At 36.3% G+C, this 16,642-nt stretch overlaps 1 protein-coding gene across 1 annotated transcript in view; it reads right to left on the bottom strand.

Annotated features, from left to right (window-relative positions):
- Positions 1-16,642, bottom strand: part of SLC30A9 (solute carrier family 30 member 9) — an 80,719-nt gene that overhangs the window by 25,656 nt on the left and 38,421 nt on the right. The window contains exons 9-11 of the mRNA XM_013964616.2: positions 14,635-14,737; positions 4,896-4,951; positions 2,581-2,716 (exon numbers count right to left, since the gene is read on the bottom strand). Of these exons, the coding sequence (XP_013820070.1) occupies positions 2,581-2,716; positions 4,896-4,951; positions 14,635-14,737 (295 nt within the window). The remainder of the gene's footprint in view (positions 1-2,580; positions 2,717-4,895; positions 4,952-14,634; positions 14,738-16,642) is intronic.

The raw sequence follows: 16,642 nt of genomic DNA, 5'->3' as shown, positions 1-16,642 counted from the left end.
TCCCAGACACTCTTGAATTAGATAAAGATATCAAGAAGCATCACTAAGACCAAAGCTAGTGGAGATGATGGAATTTTCAGTTGAGCTATTTTAAATCCTAAAAGATGATGCTGTAAAAGTGCTGCACTCAATATGCCCGCAAATTTGGAAAACTCAGCAGTGGCCACAGGACTGGAAAAGGTCAGTTTTCATTCCAATCCCAAAGGTAATACCAAAGAATGCTCAAACTACCGCACAATTGCACTCATCTCACACGCTAATAAAGTAATGCTCAAAATTCTCCAAGCCAGGCTTCCGCAATATGTGAACCGTGAAATTCCAAATATTCAAGCTGATTTTAGAAAAGGCAGAGGAACCAGAGATCAAATTACCAATATCCGCTGTATTGAAAAAGCAAGAGAGTTCCAGAAAAACATCTATTTCTGCTTTATTGACTATGGCAAAGCCTTTAACTGTGTGGATCACAATAAACTGTGGAAAATTCTGAAAGAGATAGGAATACCAGAGCACCCAACCTGTTTCCTTAGAAATCTGTATGCAGGTCAGGAAGCAACAGTTAGAACTGGACACAGAACAACGGACTAGTTCCAAATCGGGAAAGAAGTACATCAAGGCTGTATATTATTACCCTGTTTATTTAACTTATGTGCAGAGTACATCATGAGAAATGCAGAACTGGATGAAGCACAAGCTGGTATCAAGATTGCCAGGAGAAATATCTATAACCTCAGATATGGAGATGACACCACCCTTATGGCAGAAAGTGAAGAAGAACTAAAGAGGCTCTTGATGAAAGTGAAGAAAGAGAGTGAAAAAGTTGGCTTGAAACTCAACATTTGGAAAACTAAGATCATGGCATCTGGTCCCATCACTTCATGGCAAATAGATGGGGAAACAATGGAAACAGTGTCAGACTTTATTTTGGGGGGCTCCAAAATCACTGCAGATGGTGACTGCAGCCATGAAATTAAAAGACACTTACTCCTTGGAAGGAAAGTTATGACCAACCTAGATGGCATATTCAAAAGCAGAGACATTACTTTGCCAACAAAGGTCTGTCTAGTCAAAGCCATGTTTTTTCCAGCAGTCATGTATGGATGTGAGAGTTGGACTATAAAAGAAAGCTGAGCGCCAAAGATTTGATGCTTTTGAACTGTGGTGCTGGTGAAGACTCTTGAGGGTCCCTTGGACTGCAAGGAGATCCAACCTGATGTTGAAGCTGAAACTCCAATATTGTGGCCACCTGATGTGAAGAGCTGACTCATTTGAAAAGACCCTGATGCTGTGGGGGATTGGGGGCAGGAGGAGAAGGGGACAACAGATGATGAGACGGTTGGACGGCATCACCAACTCAATGAACATGAGTTTGGGTAAACTCCGGGAGTTGGTGATGGACAGGGAAGCCTGGCGTGCTGCAGTTCATGCGGTAACAAAAAGTTGGACGCAACTGAGCAACTGAACTGAACTATCAAAAACAGCTTTGTGCATTAGTCCAAGACATACAGAAAGAAATAACACAGATTTTTTTAAAGTTTTATACGAAATTCAAATGACAAATTTTATATAAAATTTTAAAATTCAAATATAGAATTTTTGGAACCCCAGCCTTCCCTGAAATACAGGTTTAAAAATTCTGAACCCACTTTAATGTTCTCCTCATCCTGTTAAGGAAAGTTAAGATTTCCCAAACTACGTGATTTGCTTGAGTATATGGAGAGAATATTGAAATAAGAACTAGAATACAGGTTTTCCTGTCTCAATTTTAGTCTCCTTCCACTGAATCTTACTGGCAACATCAGCAGAAATAGTCTGGAACTACACCATGAGATACAAAAGCTGACAGGGCTGCCACATGACCAATCTGCACTCGTCAGGGGAGCTATGGTCTCAGCTGCCGAGCAGGGTAATCTCCAACAAGTTCCCATGAGAAGAAAAAAGACAGCTTTAGGTTCCTACGAAGGCCAGCAGACACCAGTGCAAGGTGGTGCTGGTATCCGCAGCGCGGTACTTTTCTGTCCCCTATCTCTACCTTCAGTGCTGCCAGAGGCAGCCTAGGGAGCAGGAGAGAAGAGTACAGGCCCTTGGGTGAAAAAAACACAGAAGGGAACCACACTCCCATTCTCCCATGTAGGGTTCCGACCAGAACGTGGGAAAGAAGAGGCTTTAATTTTAAGAAAAATTCTAACATATGACTGTTACGAGGGAATGGATATTTTAACTACTGACAGGTTATTCTTAGTACTAAAACTGAACAGAGGTCTTCTGGCCTTTCTGCTTTTAGTAACAGCAGAAATTAATAGAACTGTCCAAAATTTTAACCAAGGATACAGTGCTTAACAACTGTACCTAAAGAGATACTCTTGCTCAACATCACTGAATCATATGGATTTAGAGGTCAGGTTCAGTCACATCCTAAAAAACACATACAGGTATGTGTATGTGTAATATAATCCTATATTTCAGTCAAGAAGGTATATTTGGTCCCAATCTTTAACATTAATATAACAAAGGTATTCTACTGTACTTAACTGTTATTTCATATTACTTTAACACTGAGGGGGCAGGGAAGGAGAAAATTACCCATAGAAGAGATTCTATTGGTTGAGGATTGAGCAATCCCATGATTCCATGGTACCAAGATAATCCTGCGCCCATCATGAATATACCAACACCACTAATTAGTGAAGCAATATAGCGCATATTTGAAAATCCATACCTGAAAAATTAAAAACAAACAGTTTACAAGAAATACAAATTATTTCCTTCCAAAATATGTTTAATAGTTCAATGAAAAAAAGCCTCTTACAACATCAAGAGGTTATGATTTTATAGTTAAGTAAAAGGTAAGTGCCAAATTCAAATCTAATCAGAAAATAACATATAAAGTGGAAAAAACTGCAAGATCTTTGAAACTATATAAAAGTATAGTGAATATGATTTAATTCAGGTTTTGGCTAATCCCTCTTTCTTATAATTTGCTTTGATTTACTACAGCAACTTTACTCTTAAATACCACAGATACATTTTATTTTTTTTAATGTAGTCAAATGTTTAATGAACAGGGTAACATTTCAATTTCCTTGTAATGAAGTTTCTAATTAAATGCTATCTTACATAATTTATATTACCTATAATTTGATGCTAGATATTTTTTGTGGATTCTGTAGAATTTAACACACAGTAACTCACTACTATTATTAAAAGACTAAGAGCTTCAGTTTTCTGGGTGTTTTGGTGACAATTTTTTGGTTAAGTCACAATTATTCTTTAAGAGTCTTTGGTTAACATGTGCATTACTTTGTAGTACTGTATGTACCAATAAAATAGTGAGTAATAAATTTAAAAATATGAGATAATATGAGAGGGAAAGAATCACTCATTCATACAAAAGTTTCTGGGAGATTAACCCCCAAATTCAAACATGGTAACCCTAGAGTAGATGCAAATTTAAATAAGAGTTCTTAATTTAAAAGGGCTTCCCAGGTGGTACAGTGGTAAAGGATCTGCCTATCAATACAGGAGATGCAAGAGACACAGGTTCAATACCTGGGTTGGGGAGATCCTCTAGAGTAGGATATGGTAACCCACTCCAGTATTCTTGCTTGGAATCTTAATTAAAATTGTTTTTTTAATTCCTTTGCAAATATGTAATCTTACCATAGGAAATTATCAGTTTATAGATGTGACAGTGTTCTATAAGCTTGATTTAGAAAAATTAACATTCTTCTAAAGTTTTTCCCACATAGATAGACTATATATATTTAAGATAACTTAAGATCTAAAGTAAATAGCATTACTTTCATTTTATGTGTTTTCAAGGAATTTGTATATTCTTACCGAAATTTTAAAGTATGTAGATCTGCATTATCCAATATGTCACTAGCTACATAAAGACTATTTAAATGAAAATTAAGTAAAACTAAATAAAATTTTAACATAATTCTTCAATTGCACCTGCCACATTTCCAGTGCTCAACAGCCACATGTAGCTAGTGACTAACATACTGAGTAGATATACATAAACACTCCTATTATTATAAAAAATTCTATCAGGCAGCACTAAAGTAGATTGTTGAAAATATCTTATGAAAGCTACACACCTAAAAATTTTCAATTTCACCCTGTTTTAAAATTTTTGGCATATAAAAGCTTACTGACAGTTACAGGATACTCAAAATATGCTTTTATAAGAAAACAGGAGTGTCTGGATTTCAAGATATATAAAGCACAGAGGCCGACTCCTATACAGAAATAAAAGTATACTTCTTTTGCCTTAAGGCAAATTTGATTGCTCAAATTCTATTACCGAAGCTTGTTAAAAAAAGAAAAAAATACACATAGAATCCAAAAATTTTACCTGGTTATATTAATAGAAGCAGTAGCAAGTCTTTGTATCAAATAACTAACATAATTCAAAACAATATGTGCTAAAGAGCACATTTCTTTTAAAAATAAGTCATTTTGAAACATTAACAGAATACTATCTCCAAATGACAATAAGGGGATTAAAATATATTAAGCATGAATTTAATAGAAAATTATCATTAAAATTTAAGAGTGGCCTATTAGTCCAAACGTGAAATATATGTACTTCCTTTGACCAAATAAAACAACTCCAAGATCAAAATATGGGCTTTGTTATTAATTATCAAATACAAAGAGGACAAGATCTTTATGTTACATTACAAAGAATAAAAATAATTTGAACTCCATTTTCAAATTAGACCTTGAATTTACTTTGACAAAGCAGTTGAATCCTGCATTTTAGATACTACAGCAGAAGAAAGGACCAACTCTTTAACACAAAGCTGCAGGTATATAAAACTTCAGGACATATCTATAATTCGACGACTTACTGCCAAAACAAATGAAAACATAATAGACAGAGTCCTTACGGATGAGTAGGATCTGGTGTCTGAACAGACTTACTGATGCCCAATGCTAATAAGGCCTATGGAAGAAAAAAAAGTAAATGATCATTAGCAAGACAGGGAGTATAATGAGGCAAAGCCAGTCTAGAGGGCACAACCTGACAACAACAAAGAAACACTTAACACACGTATGTCCAATAACCCAGCAATTCTGGTTTCTAGTACTTGCCATCGAGACATAAAGACAACCAGAAAGGGCTTTATAAAACACTGCTTATAAAGCTGAGAAATAAGAGCAACCTAAAGCTTCTTCAATGAGGAATGGCAGAATAAATCATGATACAACCAAATAATAAGTGTCCTCTACCTCAGTGTAAAAGAATAGTTGGGATACAGCTCTCTATGCTGACATGGTGAAAGCTCCAAGACATAATTCAGTGAAAGGGAAAAAAGCAAGTTTAGAAACGGTATGTATAATACAAAAGAACTTGTGTTTTGTAGTTTTAGTAAACAACATATAATGTAAATCATAGGAAAAAGCCTGGAAGAACTCACATTTGACCTCTGAGGAGAAAAGTAGGATTAGGGTAGCCTGTAATACCTAATTTTTTACAGGAAGAATTAGCTTGTATAAACTGAACAAATATAAGATTTAAAGAGTACAAATTGTGTATACACATGATACATTTGGGCTTCTCTAGTGGCTTGGAAGGTAAAGAATCTGTCAGCAATGCAGGAGACCTGGGTTTGATCTCTGGGTCAGGAAGATCCCCTGGAGAAGGGAATGGCTACTCACTCATTTTCTTGCCTGGAGAATTTCATGGGCAGAGGAGCCTGGCAAGCTACAGATACGGGGTTGCAAAGAATCGGACATGACTGAGCAACTATTCTATTCTATGACACATTTACATTTTTAGTAAAACTCCAAAACGATGTGCATAAAGTATACATATCAATGTATACACAGCAGTGACTATGTGGAGTGTGGAAGGAAGAAATAAAGATGGAAGACTAATTACAACAAAACTTTTATTCCTTCAGGGAAAAAAGTCATGACAAAATGACAAAATTTTGCATGACAAAAATGCAAAAATGTCTTTTATATTGGTTACCATCTTCCTTTCCTTCCTCCTTTGCCTTCCTCTTTTCTTCCTTTATTTCTGTTTGTTTGATATTGATCATATCTTTTGTTAAAAAAGACTGATTCACTGGAACTGCTCAGCATTATGTTTGCACTAAGTATCTTTTCTAATAATTTCATGTAAATTTAGAAATCTGAAAAACATTACCTTATTAAAATTATTTATCTAATAAAAATACAAAGCCTCTGAGTGAATATCCTATGTAATTTTATTCGACTAAGCCGGGGATTTTCCATTTTTTCAGCATGGTATCAAATAGGTAAACTTTCAAGATAACCAAATTCTTCACAGTTGAGGTTTCTCTGTAGGTTACCATGCATTTAATAGAAAACATTTTCTTTTGTAAAATATATGGAGATTATACCACCCTGTAAATGACTAAAACAAATAAATACCAGACTTAAGTTTTGATATTGGAAATTCTATCCTAAAAACCAAGAATATTACAACTTTTTTCCTACTTGATTCCAAAGGAAAAGAGGGTCAAAATACCCAAAATGGATGATGGCTTTTCAATAAATTAAACTAAGAGAATGAGAGTAAATTAAGAACATATAATTTTAAAACTGGTATACTAAAATTGAAATACTTATTATTAATTCACACTATATATGTGTGTTTATAATGTTTACAAAATAGTCAATGAGTGTTCAATCATTTTTAAAATACTTAATGTTCAGGCTGGCTGTGCAATGAAGTGTGAGATATCACAAGTTCTATAAATTTAATATGGGCCATATTTATTCTTATAAAAATAAGATATCACTAATGCTGTTCTCCAAAGATTAAAGTCAAAGTTCTAGAATTTAATGTAAATGGAAATCATGCAATTACTACTCTTTGGTATTTGCCATCTTTTATTTAACATACTGTTGGAGATGCATATATGCTGTTACAGAGAAGAACTTCATTTTTTCTTTTTATTGCTAGACAATATTCCACTGTATGAGTATACCACAATTTGTTTATTCCACTGTTAATGAACATTTGTGTTGATTCCAATTTTTTGTCCATTACAGCACCTTTACAGTGCTATAAACATTCTTATATAAGTCTTTGTGGACCTTTGTGCCCATTTCTCTTGGTTAAATATTCAGGAGGGGAATCGCTGAGTCCAGCAATAGACATATGTTTACAAGAAACTGACTAATTTAAGAGTGGTTATAACATTTTACACTCCATCAGCAATATCTAAAAGGTTTGGGTGCTCTGCATCTTAACCCAACATTTGACTGTCAGGCTTTTAAATTTTAATCATTATAGTGGATGTGTAGAGAGGTCCTGTTTGGGTCTCAATATACATTTCCTGATGATGAACAGTGTTGAACACCTCCTTGTGTCCATCAACTACATTCATGTATTTTTGTGAAATACCTTTTCAAATCTTCAGCCTTTTTTAAAAAACTTAGATTTTCTTTTTAATACTGAGTTATAGCTGAAGCTCCAATACTTTGGCCACTGACTCACTGGAAAAGACCATGATGCTGGGAAAGATTAAAGGCAAAAGAAGAGAGCAGCAGCAGATGAGATGGTTGAATAGCATCACTGACTCAATGGACATGAATGTTAGCAACTCCAGGAGTTGGTGAAGGACAGGGAAGCCTGGTGTCCTACAGTCGGTGGGGTCACAAAGTCACATGTGACTTAGGAACTGAATAACAATAACAAAACAGAAGTTCTTTATTTATCCTGGATAACAGTCTTTTGTCAGATTATAAGCTTTACCAATATTTTCTCCCTATCTGCAACTTATCTATTTATTGTCTTAAAAGTGTCCTTAGTAAGAATTTTTAATTCTGATGAAGTTTTTCTTATTTTATGGTCCTATTCCTGTGTCCTATTTAAGAAATCTCTGCTTACCCAAAGGCCTAGAAGATATTCTCCTAGGTTTTCTTCTAATATTTTCATAGTGTTAGCTGGTACTTCTGGGTCCACCTTAAATTTGTACGAGGCATAAAGGCATTTGTATAAGTTGACATCCTTTGTTTTTTTACCCATGTGAATATCTAATTATTCCCATACCACTTGTTGAAGAGTTTCTATTCTTCACTGAACTGCTTTGATGCCTTTGTCAAAAATCAGCTGTGTAACTGTTGGACCCTCTACTCTGTTCTCCTGACCTGTCAGTCCTTGTGCCAGTACCTTGAAAGTGTTAGTTGTTCAGGCATGTCTGACTCTGCGATTCCATGGACTATAGCCCGCCGGGCTCCTCTGCCCATGGAATTCTCCAGGTAAGAATTCTGGAGTGGGTAGCTATTTCCTTCTCCAGGGGATCTTCTCCACCTAGGGATGGAACCTGTCTCTCCTGACTGCAGGCAGATTCTTACAGTCTGAGCCACCAGGGAATTCCCTACTGTCTTAATTATTATGCTCTGAAATAAGTCTTAAAATCCTCCAAAAATTTTTTTTAGATTGCTTTGAATATTCCAGGTTCTTTATATTTGCATATAAATTTTAGAATTTAATGTTTGTCAATTTCTAACAAAAAAAGTCTGATGGATTACATTAAATCCATAAATTAATTTAGGGAAATTAGACATATTAATTAATGCAGTAATCCAATCCATAATCATAGTATCTCTATCCATTTCCTTAGGTCTTAACTTCCTCCAGTTATATTTTAAGTTTTCAGTGTTAAAGTCTTACACATCTTTTCTTAAATTTACTCCTATATATTTAATATTATAAATGGAATTTATTAAAAATTTCATTCTCCATTTGCTTGCTGATAGTAGAAATGCAATAGATTTTTGTATATTAATCTTCTACTGACTTTGAAAATTTAAATTTGTATTCCTAGAATATTCACTTGATCATGATGTATTATAATTTTTGTATATTGCTAGATTCAATTTGATTATATCTAAAGGATATCTTGCTTTTTTGATGATCCAGCAGATGTTGGCAATTTGATCTCCAGTTCCTCTGCCTTTTCTAAAACCAGCTTGAACAGCTAGAAGTTCATGGTTCACATACTGCTGAAGCCAGGCTTGGCGAATTTTGAGCATTACTTTACTAGCGTGTGAGATGAGTGCAATTGTGCGGTAGTTTGAGCATTCTTTGGTATTACCTTTGGGATTGGAATGAAAACTGACCTTTTCCAGTCCTGTGGCCACTGCTGAGTTTTCCAAATTTGCTGGCATATTGAGTGCAGCACTTTCACAGCATCATCTTTTAGCATTTGAAACAGCTCAACTGAAATTCCATCACCTCCACTAGCTTTGTTCGTAGTGATGCTTCCTAAGGGCCACCTGACTTCACATTCCAGGATGTCTGGCTCTAGGTGAGTGTGAATGATCACACCTTCGTGATTATCTGGGTCGTGAAGATCTTTCTTGTACAGTTCTTCTGTGAATTCTTGCCACCTCTTCTTAATATCTTCTGCTTCTCTTAGGTCCATACCATTTCCGTCCTTTATTGAGCCCATCTTTGCATAAAATGTTCCCTTGGTATCTCTAATTTTCTTGAAGAGATCTCTAGTCTTTCCCATTCTATTGTTTTCCTCCATTTCCTTGCACTGATCGCTGAGGCAGGCTTTCTCATCTCTCCTTGCTATTCTTTGGAACTCTGCATTCAAACAGGTATATCTTTCCTTTTCTCCTTTGCTTTTTGCTTCTCGCCTTTCCACAGCTATTTGTAAGGCCTCCTCAGACAGCAATTTTGCTTTTTTGCATTTTTCTTGGGGATGGTCTTGCTCCCTGTCTCCTGTACAATGTCACGAACCTCCGTCCATAGTTCATCAGGCACACTATCAGATCCAGTCCCTTAAATCTATTTCTCACTTCCACTGTATAGTCATAAGGGATTTGATTTAGGTCATACCTCAATGGTCTAGTGGTTTTCCCCACTTTCTTCAATTTAAGTCTGAATTTGGCAGTAAGGAGTTCATGATCTGAACCACAGTCCACTCCTGGTCTTGCTTTTGCTGACTGTATAGAGTTTCTCCATCAGCTTTGGCTGCAAAGGAAATAATCAATCTGATTCAGTGTTGACCATCTGGTGATGTCCATGTGTAGAATCTTCTCTTGTGTTGTTGGAAGAGGGTATCTGCTATGACCAGTGCGTTCTCTTGGCAGAACTCTGTTAGCCTTTGCCCTGCTTCATTCTGTACTCCAAGGCCAAATTTGCCTGTTACTCCAGGTGTTTCTTGAGTTCCTACTTTTGCATTCCAGTCCCCTATAATGAAAAGGACATCTTTTTGGGGTGTTAGTTTTAGAAGGTCTTATAGGTCTTCATAGAACCATTCAACTTCAGCTTCTTCAGCGTTACATCTGGTGGATCATTGGAAAAGCAAGGGAGTTCCAGAAAAAACATCTATTTCTACTTTATTGACTATGCCTAAGCCTTTGACTGTGTGGATCACAATAAATTGTAGAAAATTCTGAGAGATGGGAATACCAGACCACCTGACCTGCCTCTTGAGAAACCTGTATACAGGTCAGGAAGCAACAGTTAGAACTGGACATGGAATAACAGACTGCTGCCAAATAGGAAAAGGAGTATGTCAAGGCTGTATATTGTCACCCTGCTTATTTAACTTATGTACAGAGTAAATCATGAGAAATGCTGGGCTGGAGGAAGCACAGGCTGGAATCAAGATTGCCAGGAGAAATATCAATAACCTCAGATATGCAGACGACACCACCCTTATGGCAGAAAGTGAAGAAGAACTAAAGAGCCTCTTGATGAAAGTGAAAGAGGAGAGTGAAAAAGTTGGCTTAAAGCTCAACATTCAGAAAACTAAGATCATGGCATCTAGTCCTATTACTTCATGGCAAATAGATGGAAACAGTGGAAACAGTGGTTGCCTTTATTTTTCTGGGCTCCAAAATCACTGTAAATGGTGATTGCAGCCATGAAATTAAATGACGCTTACTCCTTGGAAGCAAAGTTATGACCAACCTAGACAGCATATTAAAAAGCAGAGACATTACTTTGCCAACAAAGGTCCATCTAGTCAAGGCTATGGTTTCTGCAGTGGTCATGTATGGATGTGAGAGTCGGACTATAAAGAAGGCTGAGCGCCAAAGAATTGATGCTTTTGAACTGTGGTGCTGGAGAAGACTCTTGAGGGTCCCTTGGACTGCAAGGAGATCCAACCATCCATCCTAAAGGAGATCAGTCCTGGGTGTTCTTTGGAAGGACTGATGCTGAGGCTGAAACTCCAATACTTTGGCCACCTGATGTGGCGAGCTGACTCACTGGAAAAGACCCTGATACTGGGAAAGATTGAGGGCAGGAGGAGAAGGGGACGACGGAGGATGAGACGGTTGGATGGCATCACCGACACATGGACATGGTTTGAGTGGACTCCAGGAGTTAGTAATGGACAGGGTGGCCTGGCGTGCTGTGGTTTACGGGGTCGCAAAGAGTCAAGACACTACTGAGCGAATGAACTGAACTGAAAGGATATCTACATCTATGTTAATGATAGATATGGGTCCATATTTTTTTCTTTTTATCTTTAAGGTTTTAGATCAGGGTTAAGACGGTCTTCCCTAGTGGCCTAGTGGTAAAGAATTCACCTGCCAATGCAGGAGATTGGACCCTGGGTCGGGAAGATCTCCTTCAGAAGGAAATGGCAACCCATTCCAGTATTCTTGCCTCAAAAGTCCCAAACAGAGGAGTCTGGCAGGCCATAGTCCTTGGGGTTTAAAAAGAGTCAGATACAACTTAGCAATTAAACAACAATCAGGGTTACGCTAGCTTTATTAGAGGAAACGAAAAGTGTTTCCTTCTCCTCTATATCTGAAAGTCTGTGTACTACTGGTTATTATTTCTTCCTTACATGTTTGATATAATTCTCTTGATAACGTCCCATATATCTAAGGCTCCCTTCATTTTTTTTTAAGTCTTTTTTCACTCTAGTGTTAGTATGAATGCTTTCTACAGTCATGTTTACTTGTTTACTGATCATGCTTTCCACAAAGTCTAATCTGCTCTTAATTCTATACATTGGATTTTTCATATCAGATATATTTTTCAGCTCTAAAATTTCCATTTGGTTCTTCTATCTTCCATTTCTCTTCTCATTATATTCATATTTTCTTTTGATACATAATATGAATGCACCTTTAATAGCCATTTATCCTTGTCTGCTAATTCTATCATATGTCAATTGAGCCTGTTTCTATTCACTAATTTTTCTCCTGGTTGAATGTCAAATCTTCTGCTTCCTGGTTGTCTATTATAAATTTTTTAAATTAGGTGCTGAACACCATGAATGTTATACTGCATGTCTGGAATTTGTTGTCTTCCTTTTAGTAAGTATAGGGATTTGTTCTGGCAGGTAATTAAGTTACTTGCAAATCAGCATGATCCTCTAGATTTTTGTCAGAAAGGTTCTAAAACTTTACAACTAAGTTAATTTAGCCCTACTACCAAAGTCTAAGCCTTCTGTTGGCCTGGGTAATCAGTCAGGACTTTCAATCTTAGAATGTCAGAACTTAATCCAAGCCCTTTGTGAACTCTAGGGTTTACTCAGGTTAATGTTCCCTGCTGGTTCTTTGCCTAGTCTCATGGTGCTTTACCTGACACATGTGTAACAAAACCTCAGCAAAGATTCAACTCAAGGAAAACCCTAGGTAGACTTCTATAGCTTTTTGTCTGTATAGCTCCCTCCTCTGTGTAATCTGCCTTGTAATTTCTAGCCACCTCAGACTCACTGAACCCTAATTTCTAACTTCTCAACTCAATGATGGGTAACCCACCCTCCTCCGCTATCCCAAAAGTGCCTCCAAGCAAAAAATCAGTGATCATAATTTAATTCACCTGTTCCCCTTCCTCAGTGATCACAGTCTTGCCCTGTTAATGCTCAATGTTTGAAAATACTGTTAAATATACTTTGTATAGTTTTTTAGCTGTTTATAGCAAAAGACTGAGCCTTAGTCCCCATGTGTCCATCATGGCCGGAAACATTAAATTATGTACATGTTTTGCAACTTGATTTTTCATATGGTTATTATTTCAGATCAATACATAGCTGTTTACCATATGCTTTTATTTATCTACTGGCTGTGCTACATGGCATTCGGGATCTTGGTTCCCCAACCAGGGATCAAATCCATGCCCCCTGCAGTGAAAGCATGGAGTTTTAACCACTGGACTGCAATGCAAGTCCCCTACCACCTGCTTTTAAACCCTAAATCATATTTCAGAGTATGGACACTTAAAAAGTATCTTCAATGTTTTAAGTAACAACTAAAATTAATAATATGCACTATTTTTACATTTTAATTTTCTCATATTCACATAAACTTAAAACAAAATAGGTACTGTGTATTATAGATTTCTCTCTCCCCCATCTCTCCCCCACTCAACAGGCAAAATAATATATAAATAGTAGTTATTAAGTAATTACTGAGTATAAAAATTTAAGAAAATGATTGTTAGTACTAATAGCAAGTGTCTACTTTTTCCTTATCTTTAAAAAAATTTGTTTAAATATTTATTTATTTGGCTGCACCAGGTCTTAGGTGCCACTCATGGGATCTTTGATCTTCTTTGCAGCATGTGGGATCTTTAGCTGTGGTATAACTCTTAGTCGTGGCAAGCGGGATCTAGTTTCCTGACCAGGGATTGAACCTGAGCCCCATGCATTGGGAGTGTGGAGTCTTTCCTTTACTTTTACAAAAGGTTTTAATCTATCTCACAGTGAGTTATGAGTTCTCAGATTTAATTTTTATTAAAATTGGTCTCCCTGCTCCTTACCATTTTATTATTATTTTTAACTTTGTCTTAAATATTCTTACTGTATGTACCTGTGTTTTTTGTTATAAGTTCTCCCAAATCATTCTTATATACTAGGAGGATAAACAAATAACAACTAAAAGGGTTTTCTTTTACAGGCCACGTTTTATAAAATGTGAAATGATATACAAGTAGAAATGTTGTATTCTTAAAAAAAGGCTTAGATTTGTAGTATTCAAAATTTGAATTAAAGGGAGTCTGGACGGAGGAGCCTGATAGGCTGCAGTCCATGGGGTCACTAAGAGTAGGACACGACTGAGCAAATTCACTTTCGTCATTGGAGAAGGAAATGGCAACCCACTCCAGTGTTCTTGCCTGGAGAATCCCAGGGACGGGGGAACTTGGTGGGCTGCTGTCTAGGGGGTCACACAGAGTCAGACATGACTGAAGCGACTTAGCAGCAGCAGCAGCAGCAAGAAGGTATTTTAATTTTATAAAAATTATTTTTCATTTGTAAATTCAAGGAAAAAATCAAAATACTAGTTTATGGTGAAAATCATTTTAATTCATCAATCACATGTGACTATTTTATATGTTTATTCAAACAAATCCACTGGCTCTTACAGTTATAAGAACCCATATTCTTAAATCAAATTTCTATTTAATGTAAGAATCACTTTCGTAAAAGCCTCTGCCCAATACCTAGTATCTGATAATCTTATACTTCATTTTTAAAAGCTTTTAAAGCATAACAATCAGTTTTCAAATACTATGATCATAATTCTTTGTATATCATCATTCAAAAGTAAAACACCTTCCATTTTCTTTTACAACCCAACTGTAGGAATCATTCAGTTTTTTAAATGTCAACTTTTAGACTAAAATCTCAAAAAATATTACTTTAAATTAGTAAGAAAGCTTTTACCCCTCACCTGGTTGCAAGTATCAGATAAAGAGTGTATCGCTTCTGAAAACATGCTTGCTGAACCCGTATAAATCCAAGCAAGAAATTTGAAGAAGCAGTTTAATCCATTGCTAGGAGAGAAAGAAAAGATAATTTAGCACAGATTTAGATAAAAATTCCCACCAAAAGCTTATTTATACATAGACACACCCATAAGATTTTGTTCAAAGTAAATTAAAACAGATTTCTAGTTTACTATGCTTTAGGCAAGAGAGTACAAATTTGAAGAATATAGATTATGGTTTCACTAAATATTTAAATGAAAGAGGCATGATATGTGCAAACAAATTACTTAAGAACTGATGAGAAAAGAGGGTGTCTACATTTGGACCAAATGGAATTAGAAAGGAAATTGTGTCTTAGGTAGGTGAAAGAAGATCAGCATGTGATATTGTTCAGCAGGTCACTGTCAAAGACACGACATGGTGAAGACCAGGTTGTTTAATTAGGCAGATGCTAGAGGTGAAAACAAAGCTAGACCAAGTAGTCTCGGTCATACTAGAAGATCATACATGCTGAAATAAACACGATTATCTCCTGAGGAAGCTAGTTGTGCTCAGATTCTGACAGTAATAACTAGTATAATTTATCTCAGACACTAAACTTAGTCACTTATTATGTTTTACTATAACTATTATACAAATATTAATAAGTAATAACATCCTCATTTTATAAATGAGAAAATGGGGCCATGGGGCTTCCCCGGTGGTCGAGTGGCTGAGACTCTGAACTCCCAATGCAGGAGACTTGGGTTTGACCCCTGGTCAGAGAATCCTATATGCAGCAACTAAGAGTTTGCATGCTGTGACTAAAAGGTCCCACTGCTGCAACTAAGATCCAGTGCCGCCAAGTAAATAAATACATAATTTTTAAGTAAATAAATAAAAATAAATGAGGAGCTATACATCCCCTTCCAGGGACCCTTTTCTCCTCTCCTCTTCAGGTAATTTCTTGAAAGAACTGTATTTGCTCTTGCTATCTCAGTTTTCCTCATTCTGTATTCGGTCTTTAATCCCTAAACAATGGCTTCGCCACCAACACCTCATAAGATTGTTCTTAACAATATCCTGTTTCTTGCTATTAAATTCCTGAAAACATTTTTAATAGTTTCTTTAATCTTATAGAGGCATTTGCCACTATCTTCTTAAAACAGTGTCTTCCTTGATTTCTACCGGACTCCTGGTTTTCTTTTTTTACGAATGAGGCAATTTATTAACCCAGCATCATTTGTTCTAATGCGTCTTGTTCGCAGCTGCCACCTGTCCAGCGATTCTGTCCGGGACTCCTGGTTTTCTTCCCACCTTTCTCTTTACTCTTCCTTAGCCTCTTCTACAGGCTTTTTTTTTGTCTTCTACCAATTTCTTAAATGTGAGCATTCTTCAAGGCTTATTCAGGAGCGCTTTTCCTTCCTCATACATTATAATGTATATACATATACATTCTCCAGGTGATCTTAACTATTCCTATGGCTTTAATTATTACCTGTATACTAATAACTCTCTAGTCTTTATCTCTAATTCAGGTCTCCTTCCTGAGCTTCAAACCAATATATACTAACAATAATAACCATCAAGTATATTATATAACAGTATATATAATATAAACAGTAAGTATATTATATAATATTATATATATTAAAGCAGTTTACATACCCTGTATCACATTCCTCCAATATAAAAAGCTTTAGCTGCTAATGCCACTTTACTGACAAAAACAATTATTTCTGTTGACCAGCTCTACTTGGGTGCCCTATAAACACCTCAGACTCAAAAAGGAACCCATTATTTTCTTTGCTCCCACCCTGACTCCAGTGCTCCTTTTTTCTCAGCGATAGTACAGTATCCATCCAATTGTCCAAGTCAGAAACCTGGGCACCATCACTACTCAGTCCTCCTAAATACTTTCTGAACCTAACCATGTCTTTCACCACTATCTGTGCTGTATTATTATAAATGACTCTTAGTCTAGTGCCCCTC

Source organism: Capra hircus, chromosome 6 (genome assembly GCF_001704415.2).
Source record: "Capra hircus breed San Clemente chromosome 6, ASM170441v1, whole genome shotgun sequence".
Classification (NCBI taxonomy): Eukaryota; Metazoa; Chordata; class Mammalia; order Artiodactyla; family Bovidae; genus Capra; species Capra hircus.
This window is presented reverse-complemented; position numbering and strand designations above follow the sequence as displayed.